At 33.9% G+C, this 20,974-nt stretch overlaps 1 protein-coding gene across 1 annotated transcript; it reads right to left on the bottom strand.

The window, feature by feature from the left end:
• Positions 1 to 200: 200 nt before the first annotated feature.
• LOC149569221 (dynamin-2A-like) lies at positions 201 to 20,927 on the bottom strand. The gene is made up of 22 exons (XM_089821971.1): positions 20,256 to 20,927; positions 18,267 to 18,317; positions 18,004 to 18,124; positions 16,482 to 16,559; positions 13,211 to 13,272; positions 12,977 to 13,094; positions 12,530 to 12,872; positions 11,603 to 11,750; positions 9,757 to 9,858; positions 9,526 to 9,645; positions 9,112 to 9,195; positions 7,059 to 7,186; positions 5,948 to 6,032; positions 5,718 to 5,856; positions 4,488 to 4,564; positions 4,340 to 4,396; positions 3,228 to 3,390; positions 2,947 to 3,110; positions 1,310 to 1,423; positions 1,143 to 1,210; positions 882 to 1,045; positions 201 to 786 (listed from the first exon to the last, which is right to left on the bottom strand). The coding sequence occupies exons 1-22, from the start codon at positions 20,388 to 20,390 to the stop codon at positions 530 to 532; spliced, it is 2,778 nt and encodes a 925-aa protein (XP_089678097.1). The 5' UTR covers positions 20,391 to 20,927; the 3' UTR covers positions 201 to 529.
• Positions 20,928 to 20,974: the final 47 nt, after the last annotated feature.

The following is a 20,974-nucleotide window of genomic DNA, read 5'->3' on the forward strand; positions in this document are numbered from 1 at the left end:
TATGACCAGCCTGCTTTGTCGAACTGTCAATAATTGAGAAAAACTGAACATGAAGTGCAGAAATTGTATCATGTCTTGTGGAGTGCTGCTAAAGTTGGAGATATTCACGAGTGTCAGCTTCAATACAGCACCCGAAAAATTGTTGACACTTGAATAATTGGATTTTTTACGATTAAAATTAATGCTACCAATGCACAAGATAAAAAGCATGCAATTGATATTCCTTGCTATACCATACATACACGGATTGCATCTATAAAAATTCAAGTAGTTAAAAAATTGGATCGATTGAATAACAAATGCAGGAGGCCAAAAGACCTGCTAAATAACAGCCAACCTGATAAGATTTCAAGAAACGTTGAAATCTACAGTACTATAACAGATGAAACCCTAAGTACTGCTATCTTGGAATAAGATCAAACAGGAAAGCTCTGGTGTTATATTTGAAAGTTTGAGGCTTGAGGTAGTACCGTGGAAAACCCACTCAATGCTTAGGGTTATCTAAATGAATCACAAATCCCAAAAATGTCTAGTATCTATACATGGAACCAGAAGAAGATGGTGGCGGTGGAGGGAGTCGGTTTGGAGTTCGTCGGCTAGAATTCATTTCACCATTTTGTGCTGGGTCACTGAGCCTTCTACTGTGACCATTCATCCTTGAAGAGTTAATGCTTGGTGAATCTGCAACTGAATCTGAATAGTCACTGGGCCCATTTGCAGCAGTATCAAATGCAACTCTCCAATCATCATTTGTTGAAACCGGAGTGCTAGGTCCACTTCCAGAAGCTGTATATAGATATAAACATTATAAGAAATTAAATATATTATTCAATTACAATGAAAGAAACATTTCACTAAACAAAAACTAATATATCAAGTACCTCCATTTGAAGAAAAATTATCACTTGTTGCTCGAACATCATGGACACTTAATTGACGAGTAAGTCTTGACAATAAAGATGCCTGTTTTTTGAATCTCTCACGTTTCCTTTTTGCATTCTGATCTTCTTGGAGAAGTTCTTCAATCTTTGCTGTACTCTGAGAGCTGTTTGAAGTAGAATTGAAAAATAATATATGAGGAACACAGAAAACAAATATAACTAGTACCATGGCCATATTAGCCACATGTAATTAACCTTCACCTGACAGAGCTATAAAGTTGAGTCAGCATTTCCTCTTTGGCTTTCTCAACTTGGCAGAGCACCACAGCCTGTCAATCATTAAAGGACAAGTTAATACTCATGAGAACCGTACAGAAGAACGCCTGTTTCTGCAGTGCTTTAATGCAAGGATGTTCTAAGGTTCTTACTTTGGGTACATTTGCAGCAAGACTATTCAGAACAGCTTCCACATAACCACGTACTTCCTGAGACATCAACCTCAACTCCTCCTCTGGATCAACTGGTCGCCTGGCCATTGTATCCTAATTACAAAGAACATGAATAAACTGAACATTACCTTTGCCTCAGTATTTAATTTGTGTTTTGTTAGATAAATTAAGACACATCATGATCAATCAACCTTACAGAAGAAAAAACCATTCCTAGCTTTTTCATTAAATAATTAATAGAAAACCAGCACAAATGTTTTTTACCGCATTACGTAAGTTTGTTTTAAGAATGCAGACTATAAAGCATAGAGCTACTGCAATTTTATTGTAAAGCAACTATGAGAAATAAATTGGCATATTGTTGAAAAGTCATGTGAGCTCCATATGAATGGATATTCCTAATAGTACACGAGTCTGTGTGTCATCTCACATTCAAACTCTGTGACCTTCATTACCTAAGTTGAATTCCTTCTAAGAGGCAGCAACTAAGAGAAAAAAAGATTTGTATGGTTGATAATTGACAATAGTCCCATAGGGCAGACTAAAGGGGAATCTGTTTGTCCATCTCACATTCAAACTAAGGTTTTGCATCTCAACTCCACGGTTTCCCTCTATCACTTCGGCTAAGATCATATCAATAAAGTTGCACGGACCATAGTCAAGGTACCTGGTCCATTAAGAAATTTATCAAATTAATTAAAACATTTACAAGGTAGTTGTCTTGAACTAAGATACATGGCATGTACATAGGCAGAGATTTTTAATTTTTTACATTAATCTTCTTAATTATAAAGGTCAAAACTCTGCATGGGCATCCTATACTGTATCTCAATATAGTTATGCTTGTATTGAGCTATCTTATTATTTTAGTTAGATACCCAAGTTACTTGCAGCAAAAAATTGTCCTCCAGTTGATGTCAAAAGCATTGACAAAATATGCAAGCTCATCATCCTTTAGCAGAAAATAGCTGCATTTATTCAACATCATTTCAGTGGTAGAATGATGTAAATCCAAACTTCACATATCTAATTTAGGTATGAGATATGTCCGTAGAAGTTGTGATGAGGTAATTTTTCCTAAAATTATCAGAAAGCAGTTATGCAAGCGCTTGACGCATCCACCAATAGTCAAAAACTCTGACTCAATCAGAATTTTAGTTACTATTTCATATTTAATTTAAGTAATTTCCAAGACTAAAGCAACAGAGCTCAGAAGGAAAAACTTTATAAATATTTTGTATTATAGAGGTATGTTCATTGAGAATCTGTTCTAGAGATTTAAACTTTTAAGATCAAATGATATAACCATGAACCTAAGCAGTTTTAAGAATAAATGAGCCTAATTTCTGACCTAAGAGATCTAAGAGTAAGTGAGCCTAATTGAAATGAAAGATGGCTTCATATTAGGTACAAGAGTTATCAAGAATTATATCAGAATGATCAACAGTCCAATAAAAATACCAATCCATTTGTCACAATTTACTACTCCAAATAATTGGGCTTCTGTTATGCAACTTAATTTTCCATTAACAAATATGCTATTAGATAAATGTAATAAACATCACTTAGAAGTCAAGTGTAACCTGGTCTCTTAAATTTAAACTACAGTTACTTACGAGTGAACCATCTGAATGACTTGAGCGCATTGTGGAGCCAGAATCAGAGGGTGATGGTCCTTTTGTTGATACGCCTTTTGAAGGCTGAATAATATTCCTGATTTTGCTAACCCACTCTGTTTTATCTGCTATACTTTCTGCTTTCAGCACAATTGCACTATGTGCTGGAATAGAAAGCCATGAAACAAAGATCAGCAACCATTTGAGCATAGAAGGTGCCAATTTAATATACAAATATGTGCACCTGCAGTTTGAAACTTGAACCCCAAAAAGACACACACCTTTTAGTACTGTTTTGTATGAAACCTTGTTGGTGATTTTGAATGTAAGACTTACAGCTACAGCATCAGGACCATTTGCCTTTTTTGAGTCTTTAGAACTTGATTTAGCTGGAGCTGGAGAATTAGAAGTACCATCATCTGATACCTCCTCAATAATACATTCCTGTAACATGAAACATTCATTCAGTAAAAATTATCAGCAAGCTTAGCAAAGACATCAAATCATTTAAAAGTTTTGTGGTGCATGCTAGATAATCAGGAAAACCAAATACTTCATACAAAATTACACAATGGATAAACAGAGAGAAACAGTCAATCTTATTTTTCTGTTACTTGATTTAGAAGTTTAAAGGTTCCAATTACAAAACAATTTTTCTATCCTTCGGGGAACTTTTGGAAAAGACCAAAAGCCTTTACAATCACAAGAGATCAACTTATAGTATACTTAAATGTTAGTAAAGATCTGCATTGTAAATTTTCCTGGAAGTGACTGGCACTCTCAATTTTGCATTTAAATCAATAGTCATGAACTGTTTCAATGTACAGCAGGCAAAAATCAATTACATATAGGAACAGAGCAGTATAGCTGTACTTATTAATCATGCACAATATAATCAGAGTGCACCTGTGACCAATAGATCTCGACTAAAAATATACACTTCCATGATCTGATCAAAGTACTTCGAATCTAGATTTCCAAATCCGGTTCTTCCCTTCATTTTGGCATAACCATTAAAACTTATTTACAGGTAACTATAACTAGTGATTAGCCATAATTTGACTATGCTTTCAATGATGGAAATTAACAACCAACACTAGAATGAAATCAAAACTAATTTGGTAAAGGGAGAATACTGCAAATCAGTACATCAATTATAACACACCACAAAACAGTTAAAACATATTTTGACTTTCAAAAGTAGATTGGATAACTTTTTAGAGACATTTCATATCACTTATTCTATTCTTTCAATTCCCAATATAGAAAACAGTTGAATGCATAGAATATTTTGGACTCCAGATTGGTAGTACATTCAGAAATGGACAAATTTGAAACAAAATTTTCGACTATAAAACAAAGTAACAATAAAAGATTCATCAGCGACTTATACCTCCAAATTAATGACTCCTCTAAAATGCCTTTCTTCTGGTTTTCTGGTGTAACCAAGCTGCGAATGGAACATCAAACCCAATTCATTAAGATGTATAACTTCAATTGAACAAATTACAACTCTATTGTACACATCAAATGCAACAAACCTTTCCAGATTTCTCATTCAAAACAAACCACCGCCGACTCCAACCATTTGTTTTTGCACTTTTCTTCAGCAAATACCCTGACATCATCAATAAATCTTATTCAAAACCTCATATAAAATTCAAGAATAGATTACCACAGTGATGGACAATTTCTTTTGATTTATACAGTTGTACATAAATTTATACTTCTATAAAGAATCAGATAAACAAGCCCCATCATACCAAAACTACAATAATAAAAGAAATTTTCACAAAACACATAAAATATCAGAACATTGATGCTTTGTAAGCAGGTCTAGTTTTCCTCTTCCCCTTTGCAGAGCCTTTCTAAGTTTCTCTTCCTAGAACATTCTATTGTAAACTGCTGTACACTTGAGTTCTGTTAACGTACTTTTGTTCATAGAAGGACATTCATGTATTTTTTTTTTGCTTCCTTCTTATTAGCATACACACTAAAAATTGTCAACGAAAAACTAGACTCGTACTCTATAACCTAATTTATGTTTTTTGCTTCCTTCTTAGCATACCCATCATAAATTGCCAAACAAAAACTAGACTTGTACTCTATAAAAGTATAACCTACTTTTAAGTAGAAAGAATAACATAAAATGCTGTTATCTTAAGTTGTATTGACCTACCTTTGGTCATCCATGGACATTAATATTATTTGCCTCTTTATTAGCATATTCAAAAACACTCATCCAAGAAAAACTACACAAAATTTATTTCTTGCTGACAGTAAGGCAAATAGGTAGCAAGCTGCGTGGGCTTGCTCTTGGGGTGCATTACATGGTTAAGAACAGCTGAGTAGTAGTAGTATTGGGAAGGGTGATTTCCTCGTTAGCCCCAATGCTTTGCCCATATGTGTCCCCTAGATGAAGTGAGTGCTAAGAGGACCCGTCATTCACATGACAGATTGATTAGTGTGAAGTTTTACCACTACTCAAGACATATTGTCAAGGTTACCCAAGTTTCCATGATGGCTAGACAGGGGACAAGTTTCTGGGACGACCAGGTGTCAGTGAAGGCGACAGTCATATAACAATAGGCAAAATTAAAATATGTAAAAGAAATTTAAAATAATCACATGATAATATTCTACTTATTCCTAAAGTCAACTTTCCTCTAAATGTCAAAGTCAAAGTCCCCTAGGCATCCCCTGACCCCAGGGCATTTCCTGCTAAATATCATAATTTTACACACAAAGGATAATTAGATATAGTTGCATACCTGCTGTAAGCTCTCCTTCAGGACCAGCAGTCTGCAACACAGATGCTTCCTTATTATCTTTATCCACCTGATTGGATTTATCTTTCATCGATTTTAAGGTTCCACCTGTCTGTTGGCTACCAGGTTGTGGACTTGTTGCCTACAGAAGAAAAACATGGATTAGTTTTAGGTATCAGATAATAGCACATACTAACACATGCAATGTGTAATACCAAAAAAAAAATGCTCACCCTATTAAGCAAAGATTGCTCTGCATCATGGCCTTTTTTGGAAGCTCGGTTTTTTATCTCTTCTTCCCTGCGTTGCCTATCTAACCTAATTGTCATTCCAAAATTAATTTAAAATGATAATTAGTTGCATTCATGCAAGTAGAAAAATCATTGTGAATAATTAGAAATTAATTTTTTTTTAAATTGGAGAAATGTTTAAAAATGACTTGTGACAAGCAACATTGTACAAATGACACAAACAATTAGATCCTATACATCAAGCCAACAATGTATATCACACTACAAGAAAATTATGGAAATCCAAGAATTGCCCCTTAGGTTTCCATATAAATGTTAGTTAAGCTCAAATCTTTACACAGAAAATGAATTTAGAACAATGCAGTTAACTTAGTAAACTAACATTTCATGTACAAGAAAATAATTGGCATCCACACACACACACACACACGTGTATATATAAACTGTCACTAAAACATCTAATATCAAAATAACTTTGAACATTGAGATTTTCTGTTGCCAATAATCTTGTTACATGTAAAAGTTTCCATACAGTGGCAAAATATTTTAAAAGTTAAAATGTATCTGCATGCATGTTTGTGTACAAAGTGACAAAATATTTACAAGTTCACAAACTAGCATGCAACGAGCTCCATTGTGCCCACTGGATTCATTCAGATCATGTTTAATAGTAGACAAGGATAAATCATAGTGATACTAGATAGTTGCTTGAGCATAAAGCATAACAATACTAGATAGTTGCAGGAGGATTGTGTAGAATATGTTTGTTTACAAGTACAGGAAAATAAATGGAAGAGTTTGCATGGATTCTTTTTAAGATGGTTTACACAGGAAATAGCTTAGTTGAATATGATACCTAAGAAATTCCAAAAATCATTTGTACACCATCTAATATTACCCACCATATTAAAAAAAAGCAATAACATAAACGATGATAAAATGCATGTGCTTGATAGGCTAATGAACATGCAAACCAAAGTTTTACGCCTGCTAACAATGCAAGACATATAATTAGGTCTTTGAAACAGAGGACAAATGCATTATTCAATTGCCTTAAATATCTGATGCTTCTCAATTTAGCTTAGCAAATTACCTCCTTTGCACAAGCCGAATGAAGTGTTGAGGGGGAACAAATGCCCGTTCCATATCAACAAGGGATACCACCATTTTTTTAGCTTCTACTCTGAAGTTATCCAATGCAGTAGAAGCAATTGCAACAACCTGCTCAAATCCCAGATAAAATAACAGTAGCTGTGTCAGAAAACTTAATTTCAAGTTGTAAAAATCGTGCCAGCACTAACAAAAAAATTTAAAAAGAAGGTTGATATTGAGCCAGAAGAAGTTGCTCTCAAATTTAAACCTAAATGGCTTGGAATAGCTAATGTGTCATGGAAAAAGTTGATTCCCAAGAAAGTACAAAAACCTAAAGGTGATGTAATTGCATACACATGATATTCATTTAACAATTTTCTCATTAAACCTTCAGGGTCTACTGTTTAAGCAGCATCTGGAGGGACTGCAAACCCATAAGAAGGTTTTCTTAGGGATAGAATCATTTCAAAGATAAATAAGGCATACATGTTCAGGTCTATATTTTTGGTGTCTCTTCAATTTAAAAATAAACCTTTAGCTATTCTTAGTCAATCTTCAAGAGACTGGTTCTCTATTGGTATTCAATATTTTGATGATATAGTAAAAAATGACAAATTGATACCTTAGAATGAAACATTAAAAAAGAAAAAAAAATTCCTGACTCGCTAAAAAGACTTTTCTTCATATCTGCCAAGGCCAGTAGAAGGGTGTTGCAACAAAACTCCTATGCATTTTGAATCTTAAATCATTGAATAAAATTAATTGGTATAATGGTCCAATTCTATCCAAAATTCTAGTAATATCATTTACGACTATGAAAATATAACTGATACTCAGCAGATATTGACTCGCTTCAGTATTGTAGGTTTTAAGGAATTTAATGATTCCAAATGGTATAACCAATTAAAGTATGTCTTAGATTAATGTTGCTGAGCAAAAACTTGTTCGGGCACCTTCAAAAGTCATAATGGTTTTGTCTCTCCATCTTGCAGTATTTATTATGTCAATGAGTCTTACGAACATCCATTATTTTTACTTTTCACTTATGCAAATAAGGTTTAAAACTTGTTTATAAACACTGCAGATAGTTGGGATTTCTATTGCTTGGGAGGATATAGACTTTGTTTTCATCAATGATTTACATGAAATTTTGTCTTACCAAATGAAATTCAAATTTTATATTTCATATGGAAAGATAGGAACAATGAGCTTGTTCAATAACAAGCTTTACTGATCTCATACACAAATTTATCGCATTCCTTATTCTCTCATGGGTAACAATAACTTTCCATATTCAAACTGATGTTAAGAAAATGTCAGCTATTTATATTAATTATCATGAGAATGCTTAAGACGTCCCTTAATGGATCCAATTATAACTCCTTTATCTAACCTTTGTCATATAAAAAGAAAAAAACCAAACTATTATCAACTGACAACAACAAAAATAAGCTAAGAGCTAGTTCTAAATTTTAATTTAAGTTAACAAGATTTTGTCAAAACGTGAATAGCTTATAAAACCTGATAGCAGATGTTACCAAAATCAACCAAACTTATAATACCATTCCAAAATTTAAATTTATATTTTCTAGAGGGTCAAAATTTCCTTTCCAAACTGTATCAAACTCCCAGTTACATTATTCACTAAACTATAAATTTTTAATCTTTCCCAAAAAAGTTTACACAACAATCCACAAATTCACAAAACAATACATAAAGTTTGCCATATCTTTTCAATGTAAACTACAATAAGATAGTTCAAGTATAATGAACCACTACCTAATTCAAAAATAAGATAGTTCAAGTATAATTAACCACTGCCTAATTCAAAAATAATAGCACAGATGTGAAGCAATAAAGGAAGTTGATTATAATTTTAACTAAATCTGCAAAATGCTTTGTAAAATTTGATCCAGAACAAATGCTGCAAGCTCTTTGCCATAACTAAACAAATCATTTTTCAAAACATCAACTATAATGGTTCATGTCCATTAACATGTACATCCACATGGAGATAAATGATTCAAAATCTTGCATTGTACATTTTCTCTTACCTCTCGTTTGAATGGTGGATATCTTCCTAGTCCTGGAGTTGATGATGCAGCTGTAGATACTATGTCAATGAGTACACGATGCACCTATTTCATAAGAAATTCAAACAATTGATTTAGGATCTACTTTTTAAATGGGAATCAAAAAAGATAAAGATCTTCTAAGAAATTCCTGAATACTAAAGGCAACTAAAAAATCTACGAACCCTTCAATTCAATTATTAAAAAAAGTCTACAGTCCACTTGAGTCTTCTAAAATTTGATATATCTAAGCAAATTGAAGTTTAAAAAGACAAGACTCCAATTTTTTAAAATTAATATGAACTTAGTTTCCATGTGGCATTAGAAACTCTGCTGTCAAATCCAGCATAAATATAGTCAATTGAAATTTAGTAGTATCTGAGACTAGAAAAAGACCTCATCAACACACATTCGTGCAGGCTCCTTTGCTAGCTCCAAAACTCCCTTTATAAGAGCCCTTAATCCTTTTTCAGGAGATATAAGATATGGTTGGTAACCATCTGCTTCTAGAACAATCTAATACATATAGAAGGACGAAATGTCAATATTAATAAATTTTCATGCAACTTATGTAAAACATTTGTAAATTTTCTCCAAAAAAATAAACTACCCAAAAAGATGCATTACCCTTTTCACATTCATGATATCAAAATGCCGATCTAAAGGTAGCTGTTTGATCCTGTTAGGAAAATTTCCCTCAAAACATGCTACCACTTTCCAACCCCCACCCTGTTAAACAGAACATTAAAAGAAAAATACAAAGTGGTTAATGATACCGATTTGCTTTAAAAAAATGAACAAAAGTACAAGTGATTTAAGAAAATTTCAACAAAGAAAGTGGTTTCTGTAGCAATCAAATCTTTGAAGATGATACACTATTTGGTTTTAAGTATTTCATTACACCCTCCACTTATTGAGATAAGAGTTAAAAAAAAATTTAGAATGATCTACAACAAGAAAATTAAATTGGCCAAACCCACACCTTCCTCTTCTGTACAATAAGTTTATTATTTACCCTAACAATAATGAAGTGAACTCCAACTTGTCAAAGTGTACACATCTTTTATCACTTATAAATGGTAAAGTTTAAGCTGTTATAAAGTTCATAGCTCTGATAGTATAATGTTTAACTGAAGGTTAAAGATAAACAGAATTATTACTAACAGAGAAAGAAAAACATCTGCCAAACCTGATCAAACTGTCCAACCATGCATGACGCAATCCATGCCTCATTTAGTTGAAAATCCACTGATATGATTAAAGCAATATTAGCATGAAGTTTCTCAGATGGGCATGAGAATCAGGAGGCAATTTCTCTGCCAAAATGAATAAGCCCAGATCACTAGGTTTAACTGATAGCAGCTTTCTACCACTTACCAGCATGTTTTAGATCAAGATTTGTCCAGTAAAACAGATTTTTGCACATAGAGAAGCCATTTAATCCCTAACACACTCATCTAAGCCATTTAAAGCCCTCTTCCACACATATAAGCTATCAAATTCCAGGAGATTGATCCATGCTCCAAAACTAATATTGAGATGGACAACTCATTTTTGTGTCACAAAGATAACTATAGACTGCATGCTGACTATGTAATAAGTACTCATCTAGCTGACCCAACATCGTCGACAACCTTAATTATTTGATGCCAACTTGAAAGCATCCAGGTACAGGAACTTTACTCGTTGTTTTATTTCTCTGAAACCATACAGAATGGTGTCTTCTGAATTATGATTTGTATACACAAATAATAAAAAGAACATATTAGCGTGGAATAAATCAAGAAGCTCTCCAGGGCATCACGCCACTCCAATTCTTTAAAATTCCAATTAAAAAAATAGCCTCAATCCATTCAAATAAAAAATTTACTAATGTATCCCTAAAACTATCTAAACATACACAGGTTGTACAGAGATCCATGTATAAGCTCCTTACAGAATGCATGCTGAAAAACACATGGAAAAATATAACTTCATATTATTTACAAGATCTATTAAAAAAGTACCACATACAGCAATTTCCGCTTGTCCAATTAAAAGAGATTGAGAGTTGTGTAAGCTTCAATACAAAAAACATTGAAAGCTCAAAACAAATTGCTAACTAGTAATATGATTAGGAAAGAACAAAGCAACCAGAAGCACAGAACACAAAAAGAAAACAATAAGATTGAAGATAAGAAATAGGAAGCCAGGCGTCAAGAAGAAAACAAAAAGGTTTGGGATAACCACACAAGAACTCAATTATGGGTCTTTAAAAGAATTATGGTTCTCCATTGACCATGGTCAGAAGGGCAAAGACTTTGTATTTTGCTACTACCTTACAGAAATTTTTAAGGATACAAATATAATGTGAATCATTATATCAAATTTAAAACCATCACTAATGCCATGGGATTAAAAATGCATCTACAGTAGTAATTATAAAGGGTAAGCAAATAATAAGAGTATCTTTCTAATTTCAATATTCATGTACCTCTCCTGTGGCAATGTGTTGAAGAAATTTATCTTCAAATTCTCGACATAGTTCCAATGCAATAGCCCGAGTTCCTTCAGCACTTTGAACCAGTTGCTCACCAAGCCTTACTAACTCATCCTCAACAACTTGTGATCTACCCTCCAACCTACACAATACATGATCGCATTTGTCAAGTTTTTTTAAAACATTAACTGACTCTGACCAAATAAATTTTCAATGTCTTTGATAACTTTCACGAAAAAACATTCCAACTAAAATATTATTTTTTCTTATAATCCTCTAAGCACAAAATCACTGAGGACTTCTATGATATATTCAATGACTGAAAACCATCAGTAGCATCAATTATTTATAAATTTATCAAAAATGCTTTGTAAAAAGAAATATGTAACTCACGAAGGTCTTTGAGCTCATGTACAATGGCAAACTAATGAAATGTTTAATGTAGTTAGAGAAAATTCCGGAATACTAACCAAGAACAATCAATTCTTCATCACTAATTTCAACCTCAAGAACTAAAATAAGTAAAATCTTTTAGAGATGCAACGCAATGCATCTTGCATCAGAAATCAACTACAGTTCTAACACAACTTCAACATCAAAAATTTCATTGCAAACTAGAAACACACCCCACTAACATAAGACTCACTTGACATTGTCATCCATGACACAACAATAAGGTTAGTATAGTCTGGTTGAAATATCAATGAAGACAGCTTTGCCACTGACCAATACCATATATTGACTAATATGTTGCTATTAAAAGTTACCATCAAATCTATATGCTACCAAGATAGTAGCAGCTAATACTTCCAAAAAAATATTAAGAATAAGTAAAAAGAAATATATTTAAGTGCCATATTACTTTTGCAAAATATATTTTAAACAAAGCTAGCATCAAATGGATCAGCATCACAAACACACCCTGAGAGGATGCTAGGCAGTCTTAATTTCATTCTTTTGCGAATCTGTCGAGCAAGTGTTTCAACCAAAGCTATCCTGCCAAGCTTTGACTGTGGTGCCCCAGTCAAAATTGCTTTCAGACTCTCACTTTCTGCCCTCCAAGCAGTTTCCAGTGAGCTTTCACCCCCTACAGAGCCTGATTGTGCTGATGCAATAGCTACAGATTGTCCAATTAAAGCTACCCAGGGTATATCTTGAGTAGTGCGCGGCCCCTGGCCCAACAGCAGTGCTTGAACAGCAGCAAGGCTTTTCTGGTCAGAAGCTGCTTGATCTATCTTACTAATAACACCAATGGTTCGTGTACCTGAAAATTCAAATAATTCAGACAAAAGTTAGACAATAAGAATACCACATAACAGTCTGCCGCTGCATTGATTTCAACTTAAGGTACAAATGAGGAATACAGACCATCAGGATCAAATTCGAGAGCCATTTTAAGAGCACGGGATGAAGAAATCTCTGGTGCTTGCGATGCCGGAACTACCACCAATAGAACTGCATCATTGTGTTCAGCAAAATTACTTATCTGCATTCAAGAGGATCATTACAAAATGATTAATCAAGCACAATGCAGCAAATAACCTCATCTAATAATTGAAATTGAGGTCAAACATTAATCATGGGAGAACCAATGTAACAGACCAAGGAATCATCTGCAACACGTTGATCAAGACCTGGCAAATCAATTAGCTTCAAAGGAGGTGCTGCAAGATACATATCAAAACACAAAACATCTTGAGTCTCCAATCATTTAAACAATCATAGATAATAAGTTCTGTTAACTTTGATTTTTAAATTGTAAATTTAACTAACATCAAAATTAATACTACTAATCACCCCCGTCAGGCTATTTTAAAGGTGATTAGACTATTACTACAGTGAGGCATTCCATCCAAACTATATTCAAATTTACCAAAAAACATTATGAACAAATTATAGACCTCAAACTGCCAAAACGATTGCAATCAAATGGTGATGCTTATGAATGTTAAGTGGCTAGGAGTGCAACTAGGAGTGCAACATGTGTTTCTATTCTGAAAAACAAGTCCACAAACTTCATACTACAGGAATTAAAAACTCCCTTAAGACAAGACAAAAACCCAGCCAACCTTGATGGCCCACACGCACAGCTTATCGACCCAAGTCCATGTGCAAAGCATAAGCTGCAATTTAACAAAGTAGATATCCCTTGGACATAACATCTGTAGCAAAGACATCCAATTTCAGGCTTGATTTACAATAGCTGGTTAATAGCTAACATTATGTTCTTAGAAATAACACTTTTTGCCCGATACTTGACACATAAATTTATAGAACTTTCAATATTTGCAGGGCACATAAGACAAGTTCAATGAATTGGACTCATATGGTAAACCACCTGGGTCCTAATGGTGACTGTATTTAAATCCCAGGATATTTTTTTCAAGTTTGAACCATAAAATATTAAAATATGGAATCAGATAAGCCACCACATTATTTTCCTAGTACAACAGGCCAGTTGGAAATCTAGGTTGAATTTCATAAAAACATGCCCCTAAGACATGACATCTAAATCAAAGGTCATCACATAAGGGGATATTGAACCTATCAAAAAGCAACAGTGTGCAAAAGACAGAATAGTGTCGGTTACAGTACAAGTATAGGATACAACTTTATCATGAGACCTGGATCAGAACCAATATGGCATAGGATCATCCCCACCAATTGTTAATAAACATGGGTATAGAATCATAAACCAGTCTGCAACTACCACCATACCAGTAAATTCCTCAACTCTATTGGCTATTATAAGGGAGACAGCCACCAGATGATAGTGGCAACTAATGGGCAGTTAAGTCGGCCACATGCAGACTGATGAATCCATTGCAATTAAGATAATGTGGGATACTCTACCAACAGCTGGATGGATTACAACGTGAATGACTGAATAATGATTGAAATGTCAATCTCCCATATTATTACAGCAGCAGCTATTATGTTTTACATATTTACTTACCGCTAAAACGTAATTAATCTTCTTAATGTATTTAATGCTGGTACACATCAGCAATTTACAATAAAATTAAGACTCTAAAAAGTTGCCAATAAAATAAGCTAATAAGTTGCACTAACAGATAGTTAAAAATAATCAAATAAAATTTTTAATAATTCCAAATCTTTCTGTAAAATTTGTTGAATATTGAACAAGTCCATCAAGCATCACACATCGGAGCATTCTATCATTTCTACAAAGTTAAATAGCTGTGCTTATGAAATTTATAATAATGATGGCCATGAGACTGAGAGTCATTTAATTTGTAGTCTTCTTACTGATATCCAAGGTTGCACGGGTACGTGGGTACGGGAACGGGGACGGGTACGGGTACGCATATTTTTCAAAATAGGGGACGGGGGTACGTTTGTATGTCTATTTTTTCTATATTATTAATATTTTATAGAAAATATAAAAATCAAAATATATGTCACGAGTCACGACAGAGTCATGACATTGAGCATTCAAAACAAGAAATTTGAAATATATATATATGCTATTGCTGAATGTTTAATGTTTAAAGTATTTTTCATAATAGGGGATGGAGGTACTTGGGTATGTCAAACTTATTTAAAAATTATACCTTTATATTTATAAAAAATCTGAAATTATGAGTCATGACAATGGTTTTTCAAAACAAGAACAGTGATAAGGTTTGCAAATGTAATGTATTGTTTTCAGTTTCAGATTTGCTATATGTTTGAAATAATAATACATGATAAATGCTTAGATGCATAACAAAGAAGGCAGACTTTAAACATGAACAAGAGGATCCTAAATCATATAACAGTGACATATTGCAAATGATAAACTTATGACTTGAACAGTGATAAAGTTTATTGTTAATGAGTACCAAAGTTTCAAACTGATTTGGTATTGAATTAAGTTTGATAAACAAGCTAATACAAAAATAAAAAACCAAAATCAGAATCTTAATCAAGGTCCTTAGCTATGATGCTCTCCACCGAGTACCCGGTACGTGGGATACGTGTACCCGGTACTTGGGTACGTGGGTACTCGGTGGGTACGAGTACCAGGGGTGTGGGTACGAGTACCCATGCAACCTTGCTGATATCATTGGGGTCCACATTCAGTCACATAACAATAAAAATGACAACAGAAGGCTATGATCTTACTGGAGAAGTCAGATTTATCCTATTAGACTGCTACAACTCATAAAGCAAATATCTTCTTTTCAACTGTTTTGTTTGAGTGTTTCTATTAGTTTCCAGAAAAAACTATCATTTTTGTTAATATTTTAAGTTAATCTTTTACTAGCATTACAATGTATACTTATTGCTGCTTTAAAAACCAGCATGTACAATTTCTGGTGGATGGATAGAAGGGTGTGGGTTTTATTAGAAGCCCTATGAATAACTTATGCTTGTCTGTTTGGAATATCAATTGTTGCAACAGATGCAGCCACTTCAACCATTTAAAATCAGACTACAAAACCTCATATTATAGAACTAATTCAAACCATCTAAGCATTGCATTGAAGAATACAGTTTGAAGTCAAAACTTCAAGACATGTAAAACAACCACATTGAATAAAAAGAATTATTTTATCATGACGACTAGGATAGAAATTCAACTCCAGTTTCTAGTTTCCAGCATTAAGCTTTTATCTGGGAAAATACAACTGACAACTTGTATCAAGAACAATCACCTTTGACTGGCAAAATATTAACAACTTCTTTCAAAATCACTGGAAAATAAGACATAAAAGAAATGTTCATTCTCAGTTTAACACTAACAAATCTTGATTAACCTCACATGGCACAGCTGAATAGTGTTAAAACTGAAATCAGAAAGTCAGTTACACCCTCCATAATACCCTCCTCTTCCATATGAAAATGCATATTATAACAAGTAACATACATGTGCTTGTGCGAAGCTTCATTGGTGGTATTCCTAGCCCTTTACTCAGCTTGTCTTGAAGTGAATGTCGAAGTGAGCCTGATAAAAAAACAAAAATAAGCAATTTATTAGAAATGAGAAATTTCTCTTAACAGATAAAAAAGGATAAACTAGTATAGATACATTAAATTTGTCTATCTAAGAAACGCCAATAGATATTAAATGAAACTCTTATAATTATATGAATATCATAAATTATTTATTTTATTTTAAATTATTGTTGCTCCACAAAGATGTTCAAGTTTTATAGTATCTAACATGTTTAATTCAAATTTTTAAAATCTAATTATTTACATATTATTTTTGCATTTATAATTTTAACTTTTCATTACTTAAAAATATTAAAATTAAAATTTTACAAAATATCATTCTTTTAGTGAACTAATGATTATTAGTAGGTCTACTAATTTATATATTTAAAATTTGAACTTCTCATCATTACCTTCAAAATTATTTTTTATTTTGTATTTATAATTTTACCAAAAACCTATAATTTTGATAAAGGCACTTTTTTATGTTTATTTTGAAAATACTATGTTCATAAATTATAAATTATAATGAATATTATTATTTTGACACATGAATCATTGCCAAATTTAATGTGATTTGTGTTAACATTAACACACTCATGCCATTACACTCCCCCCCTTGCTGCCATTGTAAAATGGCTATTGGCATTAGAAACTACAATACCATCATTGATATTAAGATAAAGTGAGGAAAGGAAAGGAATAGAGTTAGATGTCAAAAAAAGCAAGAAAGAAGAACCAAAATTTTAGGAACCTTTAAGCAAAAATTACAATCACAAACACAAAAATTTAAAATGTCACCAAATATTCAATACAAAATGCAAAAGATCATATGTTATTCCTATGTTCCCCCAAGTTTCCAGGATGGGGATGGCAGAGGACAGCAGGACGGGTTGCTGGGACAGCAAAAAAATTTGCCGATTTTGGGGATGGAAGGGGACAGCGAATGTTTGCCGATTTTGGGGACAGAAGGGAACAGCAAATGAGGACAGTTATATAACAATAGGGAAAATTAAAATATATAGAAAAATTCAAAATACTTATATGAAAACATGTATAAAACATGTACTAACATAATAGAATCTTAAAATATAAGAATCGGCAGAATTTTTACGTCAAATTTGTGTTACTTTGAGAGTCAAAGTCTAATTTGTTCTAGAAGTTAAGAGTCAAAGTCCCCTAGGTGTTCCCAAGTCTCCAAGACGTTTCTGGGATGGGAACAGCTGAAAATATACTGGGGATGCATCTCAGATAACACTGGTTTACTCAAGCTATCCATGTAGCAGGCATTGAAACACTCCACATGTACAGGTACCCATAACAATTTTTTATTGTATTTAATTCTAAGAGGCTGTTGCCAGAGGTATTCTGTATCAAAGATAGCATATATTGATAATATTTTTTACAAATCAAAGAAAATATATTTAACTATATAATGAGGAAAAACTACTCACTGGCAGAAACTGGTTGAGTCTTGTTCTCAATTTGGAGGTATATAGCCCGGCTGCTTATACTGCTATCTCGTTGCAAATCAATAATAATAGGTGCACGAGTTGCTCCATTTTCCCCTGTTGGCTGCCACATATAGACAAATGAAATCTAGTAAAGCCATGTAAATTCACCAAATTGGGGGAACACCTAATCCTAATGAACATTTATATTTGGCATCACACTCAGTTCGAAGTGATCATAAAAAAGGAAGAGATATAATGTGTACCAGTAAAGGATGTCCAATCAGACTGTTCAATACTGCTGATTTTCCAGCACCCTGTAGAAGGCAGTAGCCAACTTTAATTACTATGCTCACAAACATATACATATAAAAGTAAGAATGAAGAATCGGCCAAGATGCACATGACAATAAAAATGTGCTGAATAATACTCTCCTACATCCCGAAATTGATTTAATTATTAAAAAAATGTGCATATTTCTTATAGCCTCGAGGATCACCAATAAATTATAGGAAAACAGCATGAGGAATAACAAAAAATAAAATTACCAAATAACATTCCATATTTGATCAAACAGCAGAATGCTTGGCCTGTCAAATTGTGAATGTAGATATCTAATGTTCCAAACCAAGTGTCTCCATTGGAAAAATAGCAATTGACAATGGATCAAGTTCTTTGACAATGAAAAATCTATGACCAGAAAGAAATCTATTTAAAGAACTTTTATTTGAAATTATGGAATTTTAAAAAATATTATTATGTCAACCAATGGGTTTTGGGAGGAAAGGACTGACAAGTTTTACAGACTCAAAGTTCCATTCCCGCAGGTCCCCAGATAGCTCGAAGAAGCCGCACACCCAGCTGTATGAATAAAACTTGTCACTGTAAACCACAACAGGCACTCGCTGGTATTGTGGACCTCATCCCATCCCACATCTTCTTAGTTCTACCATATCAGACACTCTTGAATTTCTACCTAAGGAAATGTGTCGTACTGGGGTCTAAGTAAATTTCTAATTTGTAAACAAAATAATTCATACTGTAACATTTACTCTCTTTTTTTCAACTAGAGGAAATGTGACATACAGGGAAGTATATTTCAAGTTAACTCAATACCCTTGAATCTTCATTGGCATGTGTTCCACATGAGTACTGAGCCCCAATTTGTGTTCCAATGGTTATGGGATCTGCCAAAAATCCCTCATTATCAACTAAAAAATTGGTATAACAGTCATTTACTATGGTGCTATGGTTAAATACAGAGAATGAAAACAAAACAAAGATGTTGATTTGTTTGCACTTCAGATAAACTTTCGCTAGTTGATCAATCCAGTAACGCCCAGATTGTTGAAACTTAGGAGTGACTCCTTTTTAGCGACAAAACATTTCCACATTTGGAGTGACAGTAGTACATTATAACACCACCATGGAAGTTTATTCACACAATAGAAACCTCTAATCAAGCGATAAAGGAAAATGGCATGCTAATAATTCTGTTCGCCATCGTGATAAGCTCCACCATCTAGGTCAAATTTGGGCTGGTGACTGGGACACTCACTGGCCCAAACTCCTATAGATGCCTCATTTTATTCTTATCACCAGATAACATCTCCACCAGCGAATACGTACCACTCAACAAAGCCTAGTCACCTAGTGAATTAGTTATTACAACTAATCAAATGTATGATCAACCCAACCAAGCAAATCGTGGAATGCCCACTTGACTCAATCTGTTTAATCAGAAAGAGAGTCTGCCCTCCCAATTGATCATGAAAACAAAGATCATCAGATAAAATCAAAGCCTGTCCACAACACCCAATCCTATGTGCCATTTGAAAATATGAGTGGCCTGATTATGGAAATTAAAAGGCGCACATACTGCCCAGCAAATCTGATTCCTTCCATAGAAACATGTGCAGAGCAGAAAATTCACAATTCATGACTTTTCCAAACGATCAACTGCGTGGTTGCTTTGCATCAGATGAGGTTAAAAGCATCTTGTGGAATTGAAAACATCAAAGAAATCATCCATATCAATTACCGCGCAAAACACATCAACATCATAAATAAACCCATCATGTCCATATCAGATAAGTTCTACCAGATCAATTGCAAAACACGAGATCTCCCAACAGGCAAGAAGACAAAGCACAAGATCTTTCGATCATATACGCCCCGAGCACAATTGAAATCTCCTACAGAAACATAACGTGGATAAAAGAATTACAGCAAGACATGAACGAAGAATACTCACAACATTGCCGAGGGCCACAACGTTGAGAAAAGTTGACGTCTGGTTAGAGGGTTCCTCCGCGTCTTCGTCATTCAGCAGAGCGGCAGCCTGCTGCATAGACTCTGAAAGTTGGATTAAATTCTCCATCGCCTCCATTTCACTAGAATTCCCCTTCCTCGTATCTGCCACGGATCGAACTCTGCGCCTCGCAGATTCCCCCTACGAACCCCACCGCAAGAAAGCCCACGAACCCTAAAACTAAATCTATTTAATCTACGCCACGGATGCTTCTACTTAGATCCAAATTCTAAAAGCCCTGATTTCGCATCACAGTGGATCTTCAAAACCGCGGTAAAATCCCAGATTCGTTACAGACGATGGAAAAAGCCCTGCCCTACCCGAATCAAGCTATTTCTGCACCAAAATCGACCGAAAAAACACCGATCCAAGCCTAATTCAAAGTCAAATGCGTTTTTTATTACAACCAGAGCCTTGTGATGCAGGAAGGGGCGGGGAATCGAAGGCCCTGGTCGGGTTTTCAAACCCTCGAATTCTTTTCCCAGTTTTTCTCTTTTCTTTGGTCCTCGCCACTCATGAATACATACAAAAAAAGGGGAGGGGAAATAATGGAGAAGAGGCACAGGAAGGATGGAAATATAAAACCAAAAATTGAAAGATGAATATATGAAAGACAGATTCAAAAGGGTGGCTTTAATTTTAAATAAAAAGATTTAGGAGCT

The sequence above is a fragment of the Cupressus sempervirens genome, chromosome 3 (assembly GCF_028749045.1).
Source record: "Cupressus sempervirens isolate cs-2001-9-10 chromosome 3, ASM2874904v1, whole genome shotgun sequence".
Classification (NCBI taxonomy): domain Eukaryota; kingdom Viridiplantae; phylum Streptophyta; class Pinopsida; order Cupressales; family Cupressaceae; genus Cupressus; species Cupressus sempervirens.